This window comes from Pan paniscus, chromosome 3 (genome assembly GCF_029289425.2).
Source record: "Pan paniscus chromosome 3, NHGRI_mPanPan1-v2.0_pri, whole genome shotgun sequence".
In the NCBI taxonomy this organism is placed as follows: Eukaryota; Metazoa; Chordata; class Mammalia; order Primates; family Hominidae; genus Pan; species Pan paniscus.
The window spans coordinates 91,411,351-91,432,069 of NC_073252.2; the positions used below are offsets into that span (position 1 = coordinate 91,411,351).

At 35.0% G+C, this 20,719-nt stretch overlaps 1 protein-coding gene across 5 annotated transcripts in view; it reads left to right on the forward strand.

Annotated features, from left to right (window-relative positions):
* The window catches only part of GRID2 (glutamate ionotropic receptor delta type subunit 2), a 1,507,251-nt gene that overhangs the window by 1,082,445 nt on the left and 404,087 nt on the right, over positions 1–20,719 (forward strand). For all 5 annotated transcript variants that reach the window (XM_034958923.3, XM_055111628.2, XM_003829901.5 and 2 more), the window contains one exon: positions 13,086–13,187. In XM_034958923.3, coding sequence (XP_034814814.1) covers positions 13,086–13,187 — 102 coding nt within the window. The remainder of the gene's footprint in view (positions 1–13,085; positions 13,188–20,719) is intronic.

A 20,719-nucleotide genomic window follows, 5' to 3' on the forward strand; every position in this document is an offset into this window, starting at 1 on the left:
GCTGCTACTGTTTTAAGAGCTTAAATTGATCAAAAGTAACCATAATTTTCCTTATAAGCTTTCCACTGGAAGTTTCAAGCCTTCAATAGACTCCAGAACTCCAGAATATTTATATCAGATAGATTCTGCCAGTGCAGTTGTTGCCTACATGGGGAGACAGATTTCTGGTGCTTTCTATTTTGCCAGCTTCCCAAAATCTTCCTTTCTAATCTTGTTTCTCTCCTTGAAAGCTGGGGAGAACCAGCTGTAATTCTAATTTTTGTTGTTAGTGGACTATGGCTGTGAGAAATGTCCTCTGGATGGGGATGCCACTACCCCCTACACAGCTCACATCTCACTCACAACCTTGGTTTTCCCCTGCTCTGGACCAGCCTTTTTTTATTTCTTTATTTCTTTTTCACTTGATTGGCTTCCAAAAATGAGAAGAAAAAACCTGTGAGATCTCTTAAGATTCATGCCACCAAATCATATGTCATCACTTCTGCCACATTTTACTGGAGAAAACTCACAGAGCAAACTCAGATTCAAGAAAAGGGGCTGTCTTAGACCTTTTGAGCTTCTATAATAAAATACCTTAGTTTGGGTAATTCATAAATAGTAGTAATTTATTTCTCAGAGTTCTAGAGGCTGAGAAGTCAAGGCATCAGCAGATTCAATACCTGGTGAAGGCTTGCTCTCTGCTTCGTAGATGGCACATCTTGCAGAAGGGGTGAACAGTATCCTCACATGGCCAAAGGGGAAGGCAACTTCCTTCAGTTCATTTTATAAGGGAGCTAATCCTATTCATGAGGGAAGAACCCTCGTGAATTAATCACCTTCTTAAATCTTTAATACAATTGAGTTCCAACATATGAATTTTGGAGCGCAACAATATTAGGGAAGTGGACTCCATCTCTTGAAAGAAGAATGGTATGTGTGCACAGGGATAGGAGGAATTATCTGTGGCCATCTTGCAGGCAGACTACCACACAGTGCTCTGCTTTTTCTTATCATTTTCTTTGATGACATCTGATCCTTTCTCACAAATATCTCCTTTGTAAAACACTCAGCACTTATTATTTATATCAGTCATTTGGGAATTAGTCATATGCTGCCTAGTGGAATTTGTTGTCATTAAAAATTTTTTCCTGTTTTGTCATTTCAAAAACAATCACAAACTCTTGGAGGTTAAAGATGATGTTCTATATTTCCTTGTACCCCGTAAAACCAGCATGGTAGGTATTTAATAAATAACTGTCTTCTTAATTATAAATTTTAAGTGGTGGGAGAATAATGTATTTACACTAATGCACGGTGGTTGTATTATTATCCACTAGATTGTTTCTTGCTGCATATCATGCACTGCATTATTTCTTGCTGCATATCAATCACTTAGTACTGACCTCCTTTTTAAAATACGCCTGACTTTCTCATGCTTATCTTACATATATGGTTATAGCTAAGAGTTGTGAATGGACACAGATATGGGAAGCATATTTAGGAGGATTAACAAAAGAGTAATTAGAAGAACACATAAATCCACAAGGAAAAAATGACTCTTTTTTGAAGTATGCTAGCATTTTCAACATGCCTGTTGAGTTAATGATTTATGGGAGTTTCAATTGTTTAAATGTTTGGAATACTCTGCAATAAAATAAAAATTCTCTTCAAAGTTGATAAAAATACTCAGAGGCATACTTCCTCATCTGATGATTCATAGTTACCAATGAAACCCAAGAACTCCATGCACATTTTCAGCAAGAGCAAGGCATCTGATAGCAAGAGAGCTGGAAAGGAAGAATCATACAGTGACCTAGACAAGTGTCATGTCGGTCTTAGCATCAGATAAACTGATTGCAATGGTTGATTGTACTATCTCTAGCAAGAGTAATTTAGAAAACCTGAATAAGAAACCCTCTCTTGTTCATCATAGGGATGACTCTTGGTGTGAACCCAATCATATTAAACAATTGTAGAATCACCAAGCTAGACATTTTATGAGATTAACTGATTTATTCCTCATCTTGAAATAAAACCTGCATGCCACAAAACTCCTCTATGCTGCTGAGACTTAGTTCTTTCTTTGAGAAAAATAAGAGCCATTTATTCATGCAATAAATTTTCATTGTGTGTGAATTGTATACTAGGCCTGTTCCATGTGCTTGCCATACGTCAGTGAATAGAAGAGGCAAAGATCTTTGCCTATGGAACTTGCAGTCTAGTAGGGGACATAAGTTATTTCGTAAGCTTCCCCTTTATAAATATCATTAATCCTTACTAATAATAATACTTACATCAATGTTTATATATTTTACATTGGTTTTCTGATAATATAAAAAAAATTCACAAAATAAACCCAACCACTAATAAGCTGTGAGTTTTGAGTGTAGAATTCTTTTCATTAACAAGCCATTTCATTTTCAGATCGAGAAACTAAGGTTTTTAAAAAACTGATTTTACTGAAAATAAAATCTAACCACCCATCCTAATGTTCTTTACTTCTTTATCTGTCTTTCAAAAATATCTTCCTTTCTCTATGTTGAGTTAGATATGTATTCACAAAATCTACCATACTGTCCATATATGTTAGATATAAATTTTTGAGCTCATATGAAAGAAACCAAGTTTGAATAGTTGAAGCAAAACAGAAGGGTTTATTATTAAAAAAAAAATGTGTTTTCTGAAGGACCCCAAAACACAAAGCTGAATTTGAGAAGTGAGCACTCAAAACTATTAAGGCTGTCTGCATGACCCTTGCTCTAATTCCTCTCTGAAATAGTGTCTCATTGATTGAGGTAAAAAATAACAGCAGTTTCTAGAGCTACACTGCCTGTGTTCAAATCCTAGCTATGTCATTTGTTAGTTGAGTAGCCTGGAACAGGTAAATTAATCCCTCTAATTCTCAATTTCCACATCTGTTAAAATTAGCATAATTATAATCATATCAGGATAATTCTGACAGGATTATAGCAAAAAAGATTAAATAATATCTAATGACTGGCACAATACCTGCCTCATAAGAAGTCTTCAGTAAATATAAACCACCATTATTAAATAGGAGATGTTAAGAATTGAGCTGAGCTGGGGAGGGCTGAGCTGCCAGATGTGGGAGTATTCAGTTAAGACAACAAGCCAAAATGAAAGTAATGATTAAACTTTTATTCCACTTACTGTGATAGTATAATCAAGAGTCCAGAAAGAAAGTGCCAGCTTCACCTGTGTTTCATTTTCCCTACAAATGGCACCACGCAAGGGTCAGATGCATTAGTACAGTTTTGGATAACTGTCTTACTGCTCAGGGAACCCCAAACAAAAAGTTCCTATGGTTTTATGGACCTGAGGGCAGGAGAAGAAGCAAGGGGAAGATCTAGGAATGGGAAAGTACCAAGTACTAAGTCAGAATGGAGAAAAGTGTCCTCCAGGGTACCCACTACTCCCAACAAGCAGGTCTTGGCAGAGGCTCCTGGAAAGGTTCATCTCAGAGTCCCCAGTAAAGAAGCCTCTGAATGGAGGCTCCTGGGCTAAGAATGCAAATATGTATAAAACATGGCTGGCCAGGGGTCCTAAGTCCTTGACTGCAACTCCCGTCAGACACTGCAGCACATTGTCTGTGCAAGTCAGTTTGGGGAGGGAAGCTTCCCTCTGTGAAGGCCTCCCAGGCAAAGCCTTTGTATTGCCTAGGGCAGGGCAAAATCATACAGAGGTTTTTGACTTGGAGCTGGATTCCTTGAGAGGATTTCTAGGAGAAATCCTCCCAAAAGTTTCAACAGTTTATATTTCATTTGTATGTTGGTGGTTCTCTTTCAAGTGAGATACAATATAGATGAAAAGTATCTAACATAGATTAGGTATTACTCTTATTATTACTATAGCTATGGTTGCTTGTATATAACTGTTCAGATTATAGCTCCAATAAAACAACTTATTTTATTCTCTCCAGAGTTAGGTAATATCATTATTCCTCATACTGAAGGCTTTTGAAAAATGTTCCTTGGTCTTTACTATACAGAGTTTAACCTTTCTGCTCTCAGGAAGAAAGACAGTTGGAAATTCACCATCTAAATTTAAAAGGGGGAAAAATCTCAGCTGATAGCTGGTAACACAGTGTTGGCTATGTATTGAGATACTTATTTAAAGCATCATATAAGAAATGATGTACAGGCCAGGCGCAGTGGCTGATGCCTGTAATCCCAGCACTTTGGGAGGCCAAGGTGGGTGGATCGCCTGAGGTCAGGAGTTTGAGACCAGCCTGGCCAACACGGTGGAACAGGTGGAAAAATACAAAAATTAGCCAGGTATGGTGGTGTGTGCCTGTAATCCCAACTACTCGGCAGGCTGAGGCAAGAGAATCGCTTGAACCTGGGAGGCCGAGGCCGAAGTGAGCCGAGATAATGCCACTGCACTCCAGTCTGGGCAACAGAGCAAGACTCTGTCTCAAAAAAAAAAAAAAGAAAGAAAGAAAGAAATGATGTACAATCACTTTAATGTGTATTAAGTTTCTTGTTTAAAAATCATCTAAATTTGTTTAGTATCCAATAAAAATTGAAGTCTCACTTTGTGCCAATAATTATGTATTTAATAAATGGGAAGAGGAAACAAAACAGTAATTTTTCTTGAACACGTGGAAATTTATAGATAATTGCTGCAATAAATATTATCATACAAAATATATATTTTAAAAACTTAACTACAATATTACTGTAAAAGAGAGGAACATGATTCTATATTACAGTGATATGAGGTAGCCTGGGGTGGGGGCAGGAGATCAAGGAGAGTTTACCCCAAACTACAGGTGTTTATATTGAGATCTAAAGGATGAGGAAAAATTACTTTACTAATTCATTAAAGAATTGCAGGTGTCTTAAGATTGTTCCAGTCAAGGAAAACTGTATATTCAAAACCACTGATTCTCACATTTGGCTCTACTTTGGAATCATCTTCATAACTTTACACAATACTGATGCCTAGATTTCATGCCCAGATTCTGATTTCATTGACATGGGGTGTGGCTTTGGTGTTAGGATCTTTTTTTATAACTCCCCTAGCGGTTCTGATATGCTTTAGTCAGTGCTTTAGAAACAGTGTTTAAATTTTCAAGGTAGGAGGGTTATGCCTTACTCAAGAAACCGTAGGAAGACTCATATGGTTTGAATTCAAAGAATGAGAGGGAAGGCATTATGACATGAATCTATGAATATAAATAATAACAAATCATGCAAATTCTGGTAGGCCACATCCAAAGTTTGGCCTTTATCTTGAGAATACTGGAAAACTATGGAAAGACTTTAAGCAGATGTTATAATCTAAGAATTTATGTTTGCAAAGAAAGACTGTAAAGAGAAGCTATGAAGTTAGCTTCGGCTAGGATGGTAGGAAGGAACGAGTTAAATAGATTCAGGAGACATTTTTAAAGAGGTGAAATTGGCAGAGCTGGGCAAAGGATTGGATCTGAGAGGTGGTGAGACTGACAGCTTGATTTTTGGCTAGTGGGACTGAGCTGATAGTAGGGATAGATAGTGAGCTTAATCTTAGAGATATCTGAGCTCCCTTTGAGGTATCTAAGCAGAGACAGTGAAGTGATAGTGAAATATAAGGAGATTGCTGAGCTTGAGATTTTTATTGTTTAGGAGTAAAGATCTAAATTGCAATAGAGATGCTTTACACTAACCTTGTCAGTTTCATAAAAATTACTTTACTGGTACAAAACATGGTAAAAGTCACTGTAATAGACAGAAAAATGATTCAGATGGTACCCATGACCTTAAGTGGTTAATTATTTAATGGAGGAGATAGGAAAGACAGTGAGAATTTAATGTGATTTTAAAATGAACATCTTAAAATGTCTCAAGGTAGAATGGAATAGAAGAGAAGAAAATCCAGCAACTTTTATCAGGTTGTAATAATTAAATGCTAAAATATTATTAGAAAAAATAATAATATTGTGATCTGATAGAAAAGGAAAGCTAATAGAATTTGAGTGAGGGGAATGACCCCGAAGAATCATGAAAACTCTCAGGGATACAACATCATATTAGGACACGGTGTCTAGTTGGAAACATTTTGGTTTTTCATTCAGCTTGAACTGGAGAACCAAAAAGAAAGAAAAATAAAGAGGACAGCAGGAGTTTTAAATCATGGATTTGTTTATTCGAATCTGCCACGTACCAATACAACAATACTATGATAAGAGCTAGGAGTACAACTGTGGACAAGGTAGTCATCATTCTGGCACATAGTTTATAGGTTCATATCATATTTATTATAAAAAATAGTTTACTTGAGACAATATCCCTAGTTAGCTTTCACAAAGGAAACCAGTCAAAATAATGACTTTATTTATTATTATTATTTTTTTTCAATAGAAATTAGGTAGATCCATTTATTTTTTAAATACAAGTATAATTTTGGAAGGGGTATTTGACAAATTCAGCATTAACTGCCAACTGTATAGACATGTTTTAACAAAAAGCAAAACAAAACAAAACAAAAAAACAAAAGAAGGCATTTACTCTTGGCCCTTTCAGTACAGGCGAAGTGTTCTATTGCATCACAAGTGCTAGTGATGCAGTAACAGATCCAAGGGCATAATATTAAATGTTTTTTTCCAACTGCGACTTAGTTGAAAAATAACATAATACAAACATATATTAATGGCTATCAAGACCACCAGTGATCTGCAGAATACCTAGAGGCCACCTAATTAGAAGATTGAAACGTAGTAAAACCGTATTAAAGTCAGTGTTTTTATTCTTAGATTAACTGGAATTTTCCACATAATATTTTTGGACCAAGGTTGCCTCAGGTAACAAACTACAGAAAGTGAAATTGCAGATAAAGGGGATTACTGCTCCTGTGCTCTAAAATTGGTGTTTGGGTGATCAGAAGCAGGTAGCCAATGGGAAGAGCACTTCTGAGTGATAACTAAAGCAGTTTCTTTGGTGGCCTTCTCACATACTCCAATGTTCAAGCATATTTTCCACTTTCCATTTTCTCTTTCACCTCGTTTTGCCTCTCTATCCCCCATCCCTGCTTATTTCTTAAGCCCATCAATGGCACTCATTAAATTGTATTTAGGGCTAATGAATCATTGTTCCTTAATATCGTTTTCAATATGCCACAATTTAGGACACATTTAAAATTTTCTAAAACAATATCCTAATCAATATTGACTAATTTGAGCCACATTCCCAACTCTAACTCAGCACACACTGCCAGTCTTCCCCAATAATGACTTTATTAAAAGAGGTTAAGTAGCCATTCTATCAGTTTGCATTCCCTGTGTGTTGAAGCAAGTTTTTTTTTTCTTTTTTTTTTCTTTTTTTGAGACAGTCTTGCTCTGTTGCCTAGGCTGGAGTGCAGTGGCACCCTCGGCTCACGGCAACCTCCATCTCCCAGGTTCAAGCAATTCTCCCGCCTCAGCCCCCCAAGTAGCTGGGATTACAGGCATGTGCCACCACACCTGGCTGATTTTTGTATTTTTAGTAGAGACGGGGTTTCACCATGTTGGCCAGGCTGGTCTTGAACTCCTGACCTCAGGTGATCTACCCGCCTTGGCCTCCCAAAGTGTTGGGATTACAGGCGTGAGCCACCGCACCCAGCCTGAAGCAAGTTTTAGGGCAGTGGTTTTCAACCTTGGCTATACATTGGAATTACCTGGAAAGGCTTTTAAACTACTGATGCCTTGTTTATACTCCTGGGGATTCTGACTTAATTGTCCTGGGGTTTGGATGGAGCATCAGAATTTTTTAAAGCTTTCCATTCTAATAGTCAACAAAATATTCTAATAGTCAACAAAAGTTGAAAGCCACAGTTTTAAGGGCATGTTTTATCACTCAGACTACTAAGTCACCCGAAAAATGAGACTGAGCAAGGAACAAAAGAATTCTGATTATGTAGGAAAAATAATAACAAACATTTCTTTAGTCTCAGTGTGTCATGAACACTTCTAAACACTTAACATATTTTAAATCAGTTAGTTGTCCCAAAAACTGTATGAGGAAGTCACTTTTACTATTCGCATTTGAGAGATGAGAAAACTGAAACCCAACAGCACACGCAAAGTAAGTGTTAGAGCAGGTACTTGAACTCAATCAGTCTTCTTCTAGAGCTTCTTATCTGAACTGGTATGCTATATTGCCTCTAAATGTAGTGTAATGGTAATTTTATACCAGAAGAATTATAAAAGAAAGGAAAACGTATAAAAATAGGATATCATTAAATCAGTTAAATGCTAGTTGATAATAGAGTGATTATTATGACTGCATAAAACATCTATGGGTTATACATATGTGTATATAGACATATATATGTATATATTTATTCAAATTTGTCTATATATAGATATATGTATACATATTTGTGTATATATGTGTGTGTATATATATGCTGGTTCTCATGTTTTCTTCATTTGTAGGAATCAGTTAACAAGTTCTTGTTACATAGTATGAAGGTTCTGTTTTCAGTAGTGAAACAGGGAGATAAAAGTGGTTGAACCATGTGATTTTTTTTCTGACTTTTCAAAGACATTTTCTCCTGAAGGAAGCTCAAGTGCTAAGGCTATTCCACATAATCTCAAGAACGACTACTACTTTATAGTAATGACCAAACTGTAGTAATAGAATCTTAGGAGCATATAATCATCCTCTAGGGAACACATTTTACAAATTGAACCTATTTTGCAGGTGGAAATACCATAAAGAAAATTATCATTGGAGAGATTACTGGCACACTGCATTCATTCACATGTCAAAGTGGAAAACATTCCAATTTACTTCTATAAAACATGTATCTGAGTCAACCTGCCATATGTATTTTTTACACTTTCTATCCCCTTACAGAATATCTACCAAATAAATGCTGCACATTTCTAAGTGGCTGGCTTTTAAGCTGCTTTGCCTATGGCTTTTTGTTCCCTCTTTTTCTCAGCTGAGAAATCAAGTAAACAAAACATTGTGGCTGGTAGCATAGGTCCTCAGTGCAGTGGATATTTTGTGTCCGGCAGCTGGAGCATTGGTCGTACAGACGGGCTTCATTTGTTCCATATGAATACAAGCTAATAAATGGAGAGAATTCCATTTGGTATTCAATTAAGATCTCTCCTGACTCCTGTTATTAAAGCCTACAAACTATTGAGCATAAAATTAAAATCGAGCAGTTCAGCTCTTTTTGACATTATAACACTGCCTGAAAAATAATGTAAAACCCAAGAGTCACAAGTCATTCCTTACAGCCCATGGCAAATAAGAAGTGGAAACATTGAGGAAGAAAGAGTAAATATTTAAAACTTGATCATTAGTACACATGTTAGGAGCAGGCTACTGTGCTCATGCAAATACATCAATCCAGTTTGTTGAACACAAGATATTACATTAATTTTAACAGAATGTTACAAGATTATTATTGCCAAAGCTCCAATGAAGGAAATAATTAAAGCACTAGGCATTTTAAGGTCTTAAAATGACAGAAAATACTATAGGAAATCAATAACCAGAAAATACTATAGAAAATCAATATACTGTAATTGAAAGGAAATTGAATTGGGTTTACTTTTTTTATCCCTTCTAAATTTTCTTCAGATTGCCAGACCGCTGAAGATAGTGAATCTTGTTTTGCCATCAGCAGTGTGACTTTCTCTAAGTCTCATGTGCTGCAAGGGCCATCTTTATTGTTTTTTATTTAGGAAGCACTCAGCTGAATAGACAGTATGAGATTTTGTGTGTGTGTTCTCTTTACTAGTCTTGGACTCATTGTTAAAAAAAACAGAAACAAAATCAAAGACACAGCAGACAAAAACAACCACCTCCACATAACCAGAGAAGTCAAATTAATGAGAATTCAGACATCAAAACCAGAGGACTTGTTAGATAAGCCTCACACTTGAACCTAAGTGAAATTCTTCTAGTTTTTATCAAACACTATGCCTGTCATTCTTGCTATGCAATAAGAAACATTACCAGTTGCAGATACAAATTCAATTTGAATCTAACACATTTTCATTGCTTATTATTTTAAAAAGTTATTATAATCAAACAAAAAAGCTTGAAATGAACCTCAGGGAGGTAAGTGGATATGAACAGAAATTAAAGAATGTTAAAATGAGAAATCCAGACTGGATGCTGTGGCTTAAACCTATAATCCCAGCATTTTGGGAGGCTGAGGTGGGAGAATCCCTTGAGCCCAGGAGTATAAAACAAAACACTTAACAATTCTGAGTCTCAATGTCATTGACTATAAAGTAGAAATATCTTCCCTTCCTACCTTAAATAGATCACATTTATGAAAAAGATTCATAAGTTATAAAACAACACCTCAATGAAAAATGCTGTATCTGGACTTTAAAAAGAAGTGAATTAAATACTAATTTTACCTCTTAGTATATATGTGATCTTAATGAAGTCCTTAGTTTTCTTGTCTGTTAAATAATAATGGTAAGGGCACCTTCTCATATGGTCATTGTGAAGCTTACATGTATAAAAAGCTCAGTACCATGGCTGACACATAGAAAGTATTTAACAGTGTTCAAAAACGTAATCAATATAGGAAATAAGTATTATTTTATTTCCTTAATAATTTCTTAGTTATACCCCATTATCATATGTGATAAGAGAATGTACTTTATTTCTAGTATTCCAGATAATCTGTATCCTAAACATTCTTTACTCCCAAATTCAGTCTTTGAGCATCCTAACTCTTGACATCCACAGCTAATATTTAGGAAACATTAAAATTTGTTTGTACATTTGAAGGAAGAACTAAGTAAATGGAACTTACCAATCCTAAAATCTAGACTGCTGTTATTAAGAAGAACAACTGTACAAATGCTGTTATCAAAGGATGTATGAGTCAGGCGGAAAAAAAAGGAGAACACAGAAAGGTGAAAAGTCTTTGTCAAGCAGATGAGAGAAATTATTGTCTTGTAATACGTATGAGAGAGTCTAGCCAAATATTAAACATTTTTAAAATGAAAAGAAATATTTTACATGGTATAAATAATGTTTAAGTCATTGCCTAGGTTAGAAGATGAGATATATTTACCTATTCTACCTACTTCAAATGCTTTTTTGCTGTCATTATTTGGAACCTCCAAATACTAGAATGCTTTAGAATTATAAAACCATTGACCATGTTCAGTTATGTTTAAAAGAAAACATCATTCTGAGGAAACTGGAAATTATATATTTATAAATGTTTGTCCATAGCATTGTTGAAACAAATGGCTCAGGTTTCACTGTTAATCCAGTTGCTGATATTTTTGACTACTCAATACACCAAAATGGTACAGTCAAGTTGGTGCTAATAGATGTCATTTATTTACACAAACTGACAATAGGTTCACCAAACTTAAGAGACGAATTTAAGGGGAACAGAAAAGAAATTCCTGTGTGTGCTTTGGCAGCTTAGACATACTTACCACGAACAAGATTATATCTTAAAAGCTATTCGTTAAGCTTAAAATTAAGTTATATGGTTGTAATATGTGGAGATAGCACATTGGAATAGCTCTTCACTTAATGTTATAGATCACTTTTTCCACCAATATTATTTGGTCTAGGAAAGTAAAATCCTCTTGAGGAAGTAATTAGAAAAAGCACACATCAGGGAATGTAATTGAAGATAGACTTTTGTTGACCTCAGAAGAGAAAAGCTCAAAAGAAATTTCAAAAAGTTTTAAATATGGCAAGAGGACCACAATGTCTTTGATAATTAGACTTTCAACACATTTGGATTTGCTAATTGGATCTAAGTTCTAATTAGGCTTTTTATGTAACTAAGAATGACATATCATTGTATGAATTTAATGTGCTTTTACAGTTTAAACTAACAATTAGCAGCCTTTTCCAAATTATTTTAATAAGGAAAAAGCTGGCTCTGCTGTTTATACTGTGACATTCCCTTCTCTTAAGATATATTATGTACATTTTCGTTTTCTTAATTAAACACCTTTTGGGGAGCTTAAAGGGAAACTTGGGTTTTAATAGGAAGCACCTAAATTGTTTATTTGTGGGGGAGACTTGCCAGCCAGTATGTAGATGACTTTGGAAGCTACAGACAAACCGCAATAAAAAGAAATAAATCACAATCATCAGGAGGAAACAGCACAAATAACCATTTGCCCCTATGACCATTCAGTTAATCAAAACAGTCTCTGAATATGATGAAAGATCTGTTACATTTTTAAGTGTGCACATGCGGAATATGTTCCCAAATGTGAAGGCTCATGGATCTGCTTTCAGGATGAATAATAGGAAATTTCTTCTCAAGATGTGCATTACAACATTCTCTCTCTCTGTAGCCTTGTTCTGTAAACAGTTATCTGCTAATTCAAGTCAAATCATCTCTTTCTTTTCTCCATATTTTTGATTGAGAGTCATCAATTTTTATCCCATTCAGATATATAGACAGTAATTTAAAAACTGGTAGCCCTCAGATTTGTACATTCCAAGAGATAAGACCTATATAACAGCGTAAAATTAAACTACTATTTGGGTGAGTAAAGAGCAGTGAGTCATTGCAAGACTTTAAGGGAAAGGCTGCTGCCAAAATATTCCAAGCAAATTGATAACACTGCCAAAAAGGCAAATTATATTGTTTTATGTGCTATGAATACTTTGAAAACAAAGACATACACATGATTTTTTTCAAATAAAAGCAGTTGCCCTTCTAACCCTATTAAAAATAGTGTCTTTTTTCCCAGTAAAAGCCATATAAGATCAAATTAAAACCATTGAAACTATTAGAGAATCTAACTTACAGTAATTGATATATTAAAAAAGACATTATGTTAGAGTTATATGTGCTATTATTTTTCCCATTAGTGCATTACTGGGACTGAGTGATTGGTGTATACATAAGTCCTCATTAAGTAAAATGTCCTCAATGAGCCTCCTAAAGCACATTGGGTACTGTCATGTGCCATATGATGATATTTAAAAGCAAGAAATGGCATATCTAATAACTTCATTTCCTATTTAAAAAGAAAACCTGTGCAGTACTCTTTCCATACCAATTATTCTAAGAGCTATCACATAGTTCTCCATAAAGACTATACAGAGGTGATGGGACGGTTCTTCAGGCAGAAAAATGACCAAAGTTGTCTTATCTTTCAGCTTGGGTGCTGGAATCCTGTCACAGGTCTGAATGGGTCACTGACTGACAAGAAATTGGAGAATAACATGCGTGGAGTGGTTCTACGTGTAGTAACTGTTCTGGTAAGTATTATCTGAGCCTCGTGGTTTTGACTTTTGGAGGTTACTTTATCCTATATTTCTTTCTTTATTAACTGATGACATAATCTTAAAAGAGATTTTAACAAATTCTAAATACGCTTTCTAAGATTTTTTAATGGTCATATTTCACAGCCTTCAATTTACGTGGATCAGGATCACAGTTTTGCAGACTTTTAACTACAGTGCATGTGTTAGGAATTTTCTTAGAAATTTTAGGCTCAATTTCCATCCTACAGTTTTCTACACATGATAAAGTAAAGGTATGTCTCAGGCCTTCTTTCATTAAAACTGTAGTGAACATAGATAGTCAACATATAGTGAACATTGAAACTATAAATGAACATAACCCTGACCATGCCAAACAATGGTAGATTTGGTAAAATGTACATTCCGTAATAGTGAAATATTAACAAACTAAGAATCTTTTTCTCGTAAGAACCTACTTCAAAGGGAAGCTGTTGTTTAATAGGCATCTACTGTCGACTGTATTCCAGGCTCAGTGCTGATTACTGAGGACATTGACAAATAAAATGACAGATGTAATTCTGTCTTGATAGAACTTATCATCTAGTGATTCTGTGAATGTTGAATAGGATTACAGTAGTTTCCCCTTATCTGTGGGGGATGCATTCCAAGACCCCCAGTGGATGCCTGAAACTGTGGATAGTTTTGTTTTCTTCCAACACAATCACATTGTGTAGGGCTTATAGGTTATAGAGTGTGGATATGCTGGACAAAGGGATGATTCACATCCAGGGCATGTCAGTGGGATGGTGTGAGATTTCATCATACTACTTAGAACAATGTTAAATTCAAAACTTATAAATTGTTTATTTCTGGAAGTTTTCATTTAATATTTTTTGGACCATGGCTGATTGAGAAGTAACCAAAACTGGTGAAAGAGCAACCATGGATAAGAAGACTCTACTGTATACCTGGGAAAGATCTGTTACAATTTCATTTACTTATGAAAAAGTCAATAAATGGTAACTGTTATAATTCTATACATTATAGTTTTCTTTCCTAATAGATACATACAATAAGATGTTAATAGAAATATTCTTAAACAGTAAAATACTCAAATGGGCTCTGTCTAAATAGCCATAAACCATGAAGGCATACATTCTCCTTTGCTATTCCAATGTGTTTAATCATGTGCTAGTTTATAGCCTGTTTCAAAATGTAATAGTCCATAGTTAGTACTTTATTTTTCTTCAGAAAAGTCTACTTGTTTTTAATTTTGAAAAAGATTTTCCTATGGGCTAGGTAAATTGCAGAATTAGTAAATAGGAGAGGAAGACTTTTTGATACGTTGATGCTAATTGGATGTTCATCAAATTTTATAACACCAGTTGCTGCCCTTTGTACATTGTTTACTACAAATTAAATATATGCAATGTAATTTTATTGTCAAAAAAGTGGATTTGTGCATATTTTCTATGAAAGGACATTCAAGTGAGTGACCTATTCTTCTTTTTTTGTGGCCCATAAATTATTCCTAGTTATTATTTTTAAAAGGGCTTAATTGCTTTTGGTAAATAATTGTAAGTATTTCACAACTTAAATGTGAATTCGCTTCTGTATGTAACTAAGGGTATAGATATGCATTTACATTGATGCATTAATATTTAAAAAGACAGATATTTAAAGTACAGCAAATTATTAATAGTCTTTCCTCCAGTGATTAGCATGAAAACTCCAGTGATGATTGCAGTGAAAGACGGTATATGTGCTTTGTTTTCCTTTGAGAAAAGAAAACAAATCTTTAAGTCCAATTAACCTCAGTCAGTTTTAAGCAAATAGTTATTTCGTAGTTACTATATGATAGACTCAGTAATGGATATAAGAGAAATAATATACAGACCTTGTCCTCAAAGTATTCATAGAATCTTGTTAGGTTGATGCACATAGAGAAAAACAGCTCAGATCGATTAAATATGGTTGACCCTTGGTGTCTGTGAGGCATTGGTTCCAGGAAACCCCCACACCAAAATCTGCAAATTCTTAAGTTTCTGATATAAAATGATATAGTATTTGCATATAACCTATGTACCTCCTCTCATATGCTTTAAAGCATTTTAGATTACTCTTAATACCTAATACAGTGTAAATGCTATGTAAGTAGTGGCTCTACCGAATTATATATTTATTTTTGTTATTTTTATTGGGTTTTTTTCCTAATATTTTTGAGCCTCAGTTTGTTGAATCTATGGAGTTGAGTCTAGATGCAGAACCTGTGGATATGGAGTGTTAACTGTACTTACTATGTGCAAGCTACTCTACTAAGTCTTTTGCATGTATTGTCTTATTTTGTCCTCACAATATTCTCAAGAAATAGGTAATATTCTGACCTCAAGAGGAAACTGAGACATCCAGAAGTTGAAATACATACATGTATGTGTATATATATATATATATATATATATTATCATTAAGGGAAGGTGTTAAGGTCTAGAATCAGACTTCCTGAATTTGAATCCTAACTTTGCTACTTACTATCTGTATAATGTTCATAAATACATGAACCTACAAGAAGTTGAAGAATAACATGCAAGGAGCGATTCTACGTGTGGTAACTGCTCTGGTAAGTATTACCTGAGACTTGTGGTTTTACAGACAGTAAGTAGCAGAGTTAGGATTCAAATTCAGGAAGTCAGATTCTAGACGTTAACCCCTTCCCTCTTAATGATACATTATACTGTCTCCAGTCCTACTGTGATAAGTGTGAGAACTGAGGTGTCTACAGAATTTTGTTTGACTTGAGAGTTGAAAATGCTTACATCTGAATAAGGCAAAAGTGAGTTTTATTGGGAAGGATTGTAGGTACAATCATGTTAAATTCATTTCCAGGCTGAATAAAACAATTGCTATTTTGTTCATGAAATAGTAGCACTTCACACAGTGTTAACGCCTGCATACCCCAGGTTCACCTTCATAACTCTTAATAATCTCTATTTCCTGCAAGCTTAGCCCTGCGCAGATATTGAATATGGTTTTGTGACTGGAGACATGGAAGCAGTGTTTTTTTTTTTTTTTCAAGTCTTCTATGATGGACTTATCAGTTGGGTGCCAGTTGAGTAACAGGTTGTTATACTTATTACATTACTACAATATACAACCATTGTGTTTAATAATTTTGCATGCTTCCTATGTCTTTCTGTAACTACTGTGAGAATGGAAACCAGTCATTCCCTTCTTATTTATTTTCTACAAGTGCCTTTTCAGGTCTAGCTGTTAGTTATATGGCCTTGCAAGCTTCTTCTACTCAACACTGAGAACCGCTCTCCCCTCACCCCACCCAGCAACTCCCAAATCTTGAGGCTTTACCTCACTAAACCCTGAAACTAGGATTTGATCTATACTCAACTTGATGTTGTCACCTAAACGCAACCTCCCACCCCCTTATATTCCAAGTATTTACGTCCAACACTTTCCAGAAGAGAAAAGGGAAAGGACCAATGTGTACATGGGAAGAAGGTATTTCCTCCTTTCTTCTATTGAAACTCAAATCTAGTCTTAGCTCTACCCACTGCCTCTTTTCTTAAGAAATTTTATATTATCAATTACACCAGGTTAATAAAATGGATTTTTCTTACCAAAATTTTGAAATTCCCATTCTTATGACTGTTGATATTTTATTGACTTGAAAGAAATAACTTCATATTTATTTTAAACTACACAATTCAGCACTCTACTGTTTGTGATCCCATGGGCAAATAAGTGGTGCTCTCAAACATTTCATTGAAGAGTTAAATAGAGGTATTATTGACGAAGATGTAAATAGTGTTAGAGGAATCAACAAGGAGTGTTGAATCACCAGGACCTAGATGCACAGAAAGCATTGACTTACATGAAGACTGATAAGGCATGGGAGGAAGCATTATTACTAGATAAAGCAATAGAGCCATGGGAGAGAGACCATCACTCATAGTAGTAGTGAGCTACAGTGCAGAAAAAGAAAGAGAATCACTGCCAATACCAAAATCAGGCTATGAGGAACTGAGAATAAGGGATACACTGATCTCACTCCTCTTGTCTATCTCTTTTCATGGTCTCCAACTGCAAATCCAACCAGAAGTCAGAGGTTATGGGAGCCTAAGTAAGGAAGACCATGAAAGTTAGTCTTTCAGGACACAGAGGAAGGCAGTGAAGCCCTCAGTGAATCCAGAAGAAAAGTAGGGAAAAACCAACACTAGCATCTACCATTTGATAGGACCTATTATAAGAAGGTTATATATATTAACTTATTTAATCCTTATAAAATTTCATATGAGTGGCACTAATTACATTATAAGGATAAAAATAGGGTACATAAGAGTTAACTAAATTTCTGCCTCCATATAGCTAGCAGGAGCCAGACATAAATTTCAAGATCAGAGATCCTGGTTCCACAAACCATGTCCTTAGCCACTCTGATAATCTGCCTTCTGAATCAGAATGGACTCATGTTAGGTATAAATGAAATTTGGTATAATTATTGAGATGTGAGGATTGCATATGTTGGATTGACAACTTAGGAGAATTTTCCTAAATTTCTTCATATATAGATTTCTTTGTATTCAACCATCACCAAAGCCACAGAAATATGTCTTAGAAATGGAGGAAAAGAAAGAATGATAATAAAAGCAGTCTCTACTACTTGGTGTCTCTTCTAATCTCTTTGTTTCCATAATTTGCCCACTGATCTTTACTTCTTACCAAGTGGTCCAAGTGTATTACTACAAAGGAATTATGAAGATTTTCCCGTTTTTAACTTCCTGAGTTATGCAATGTAGATAGCAATAAATGACCAATTAAGTCATTCAATTGTTTTCATGGTAATTCATGAAAACACTATTGGAAACATTACTGAGTTATAAACATAATCATAATATATATATGATAATAAAATGGAAAGGAATTGGTTACAAATTAAAAGAAAGGCATGAGAAGCTATGCTGCAACAAGTATAAGATATCTGAGAACCATAAATTGGCATTTGGGAGGAGCTCACTGATTAGTAATTCTTATTTACCTACTTTGATTGGCCTTAAAAAAGACATGTACATTCCTAATAAACATACATTCACTCATGAATTCACACAAAACAGTCAAAGATCCTGACTTTAGAGAGTTTTTTTGTTGTTTGTTTTTATTGAGACAGGCTCTCACTCCTTCACCCAGGCTGGAGTACAGTGGCATGATCATGGCTCACTGGAGCTTCAAACTCCTGGGCTCAAGAAATCCTCCCACCTCAGCCTCCTGAGTGGCTGGGACTACAGGTGCATGCCACCATGCCTGACTAATTTATTTTTCGTAGAGACAGGGGCTCGCTATGTTGCCCAAGCTGGTCTTGAACTCCTGGCCTCAAGTAATCCTCCCAAAGTATTGGGATTACAGGTATGAGCCACCGCACCCATCCAGGGAGTTTGATTCTTGCAAGATATCTTCTAAAGCTCTCAAAATAGTCTTGAAAAACTGCAGTGCAGTTGTTCTCCATTAAATACACAATAGAGCATTTTTTTGCCTAGAATTACCATAAAAATAATTCAATATATAAATTGAATTCATATATAAATATATGACTGGAAGTCTATAGTAAAGACTGTGATAGTGATTTTTCTGCATTTTATAAATTAAAAAACATAGTTTTTCATATTTTAATATCTCTAAAATTAGGATGCATCCTTCAACTTCCATTTGCAATTGTAATTAGCATCATGTTTGTCTTTATTAGTGATGTGTAAAATAGTTGCACATCTTACAATAGGAAACATTTTAGATTAAATAATGTATGGTATTTTTACAAATTAAGTTAATGGATATTCCTGGAAAGTTAAGTTAAAAGTCACTGGGCAAGAAGCCACATAAAGAGAATAACTATTTTAAAGAATACCTCCAAAAGAAAAGGCAGTAGGAAATACACCAATTAGAAAACATAGGACAGTAATAGCAATGAGAAAAATTACTGTCTAAATTAAAACTGTTGCCTCAATCATAGAAGGATATACACAGAAATAGGAAATACACAGAGATAGCTTATCTTGAATCATTACCGCAAAGCAATATCCAAAATATCTATTGAGAGAATGGTAGGTTTTTCTAAGCAACTCACCAAAGGAAGGATTGTTTGCCTGGCTGCAGCAGACAGCCACCTACTGAGTTATCATTTTGAGTAATTTCTTTTTCCTAAAAAATATCCATTATTAGTCTCACTTTTTGGAATTTCTTTTTTTTTTTTAGGGAGATTGTGACTGATATATGGGCACCAGAGTCTTAATTTGTACAAAAACAAAAAAAAAGTATTGAGGTTATATTTAGTTATTTATATACATCAGTGTGAAGTAAAGCAATGTACTTAATTTCCTATTAATATACCTTTTAACAAAGGAATAAATAATATATAATTCATTTTTTATCCAAAGTACTTCACACAATTTTGTTGCCTTTATTTCACCAAGTCTCCTCTATTTAATACACCTATACTAAGAAGCTTTGGCACACACTGCAAAAAGCACTGAACTTGCAGTCAAAAGATATGACTTTTAGTATCGTACCAGTTTTTCTGCTTAATTGATCTTTGAATTTATGGAAACCAAGACGCTGTTCTGAACTTCAATTTTTCCATCTGTAAAACAGGAATAATAAAACCAATCACAAAGGGTTACTACTATATTAACTGGATGAAACTATGTGAAAGCAGGTAGCAAAATGAACAGTGCTTCTACATACATTATCTCTGCAGTAAAACTATGATGTGTAAACTCAGTAAAGAAAAAAAAGCATGAGTGATCATAAAAGTCTAATTATTCATTGTCATCAAACTTCAGATTTTTGTGGGAGATTGGAGGACTCTAAGGGAGACAAACAAATGTAAACTGCAGAATAATGAGTTTTAGGCCCCATCACTGTTACCTCAATTTGAAAACCTGCTAATGAGGACCACAGAAACTCTTCTGCCAGTGAAGCTGGTACTTCCTAGAGGAAAAATGCACGAAAAACACCTACCACCGAAAACAAAAGCACCCTGAATTATGATTTTCAAAAATATCTAGAGGTTTATATATCAATTATATTATCTCATATAAATTGTGTTTGATTCCAGGCTAGCTTTAAATAGACTCTATATTTTAATATATAACTAAACAAATGCCTCCAGTGATAGTTCTGAAACGTCATTGTCCTTAAATTTTTTGCTAAGGACATTGTCCAAGTGTTTGCTACTTAGAGACTTTCAGAATTTTCATCGCTACCTCAAAGTTCAAGCTTTTCTGAGGTCTCAGCGTTTGAGCCTCTTGAACCTGGAGGCAAGGTTAGGGGTTGGGAAAGTAAACTTGTCAAGAGACTCTACTGGGCAAGCCCTCACAGCAAGGAGTTGGGAAGAGAGCTGACAGCAAGCTCTGGTGGCTCCCACAGCAATGTCTTACGAGGGCTCCTTTGGAGGAGTTAATAAATAATAAAGTTTGGTTCAGGACTCCAGGCAAGAATGACAACTCTGGCTGATGAAATTTCCAGGGGCTGATATCTAAAATAAA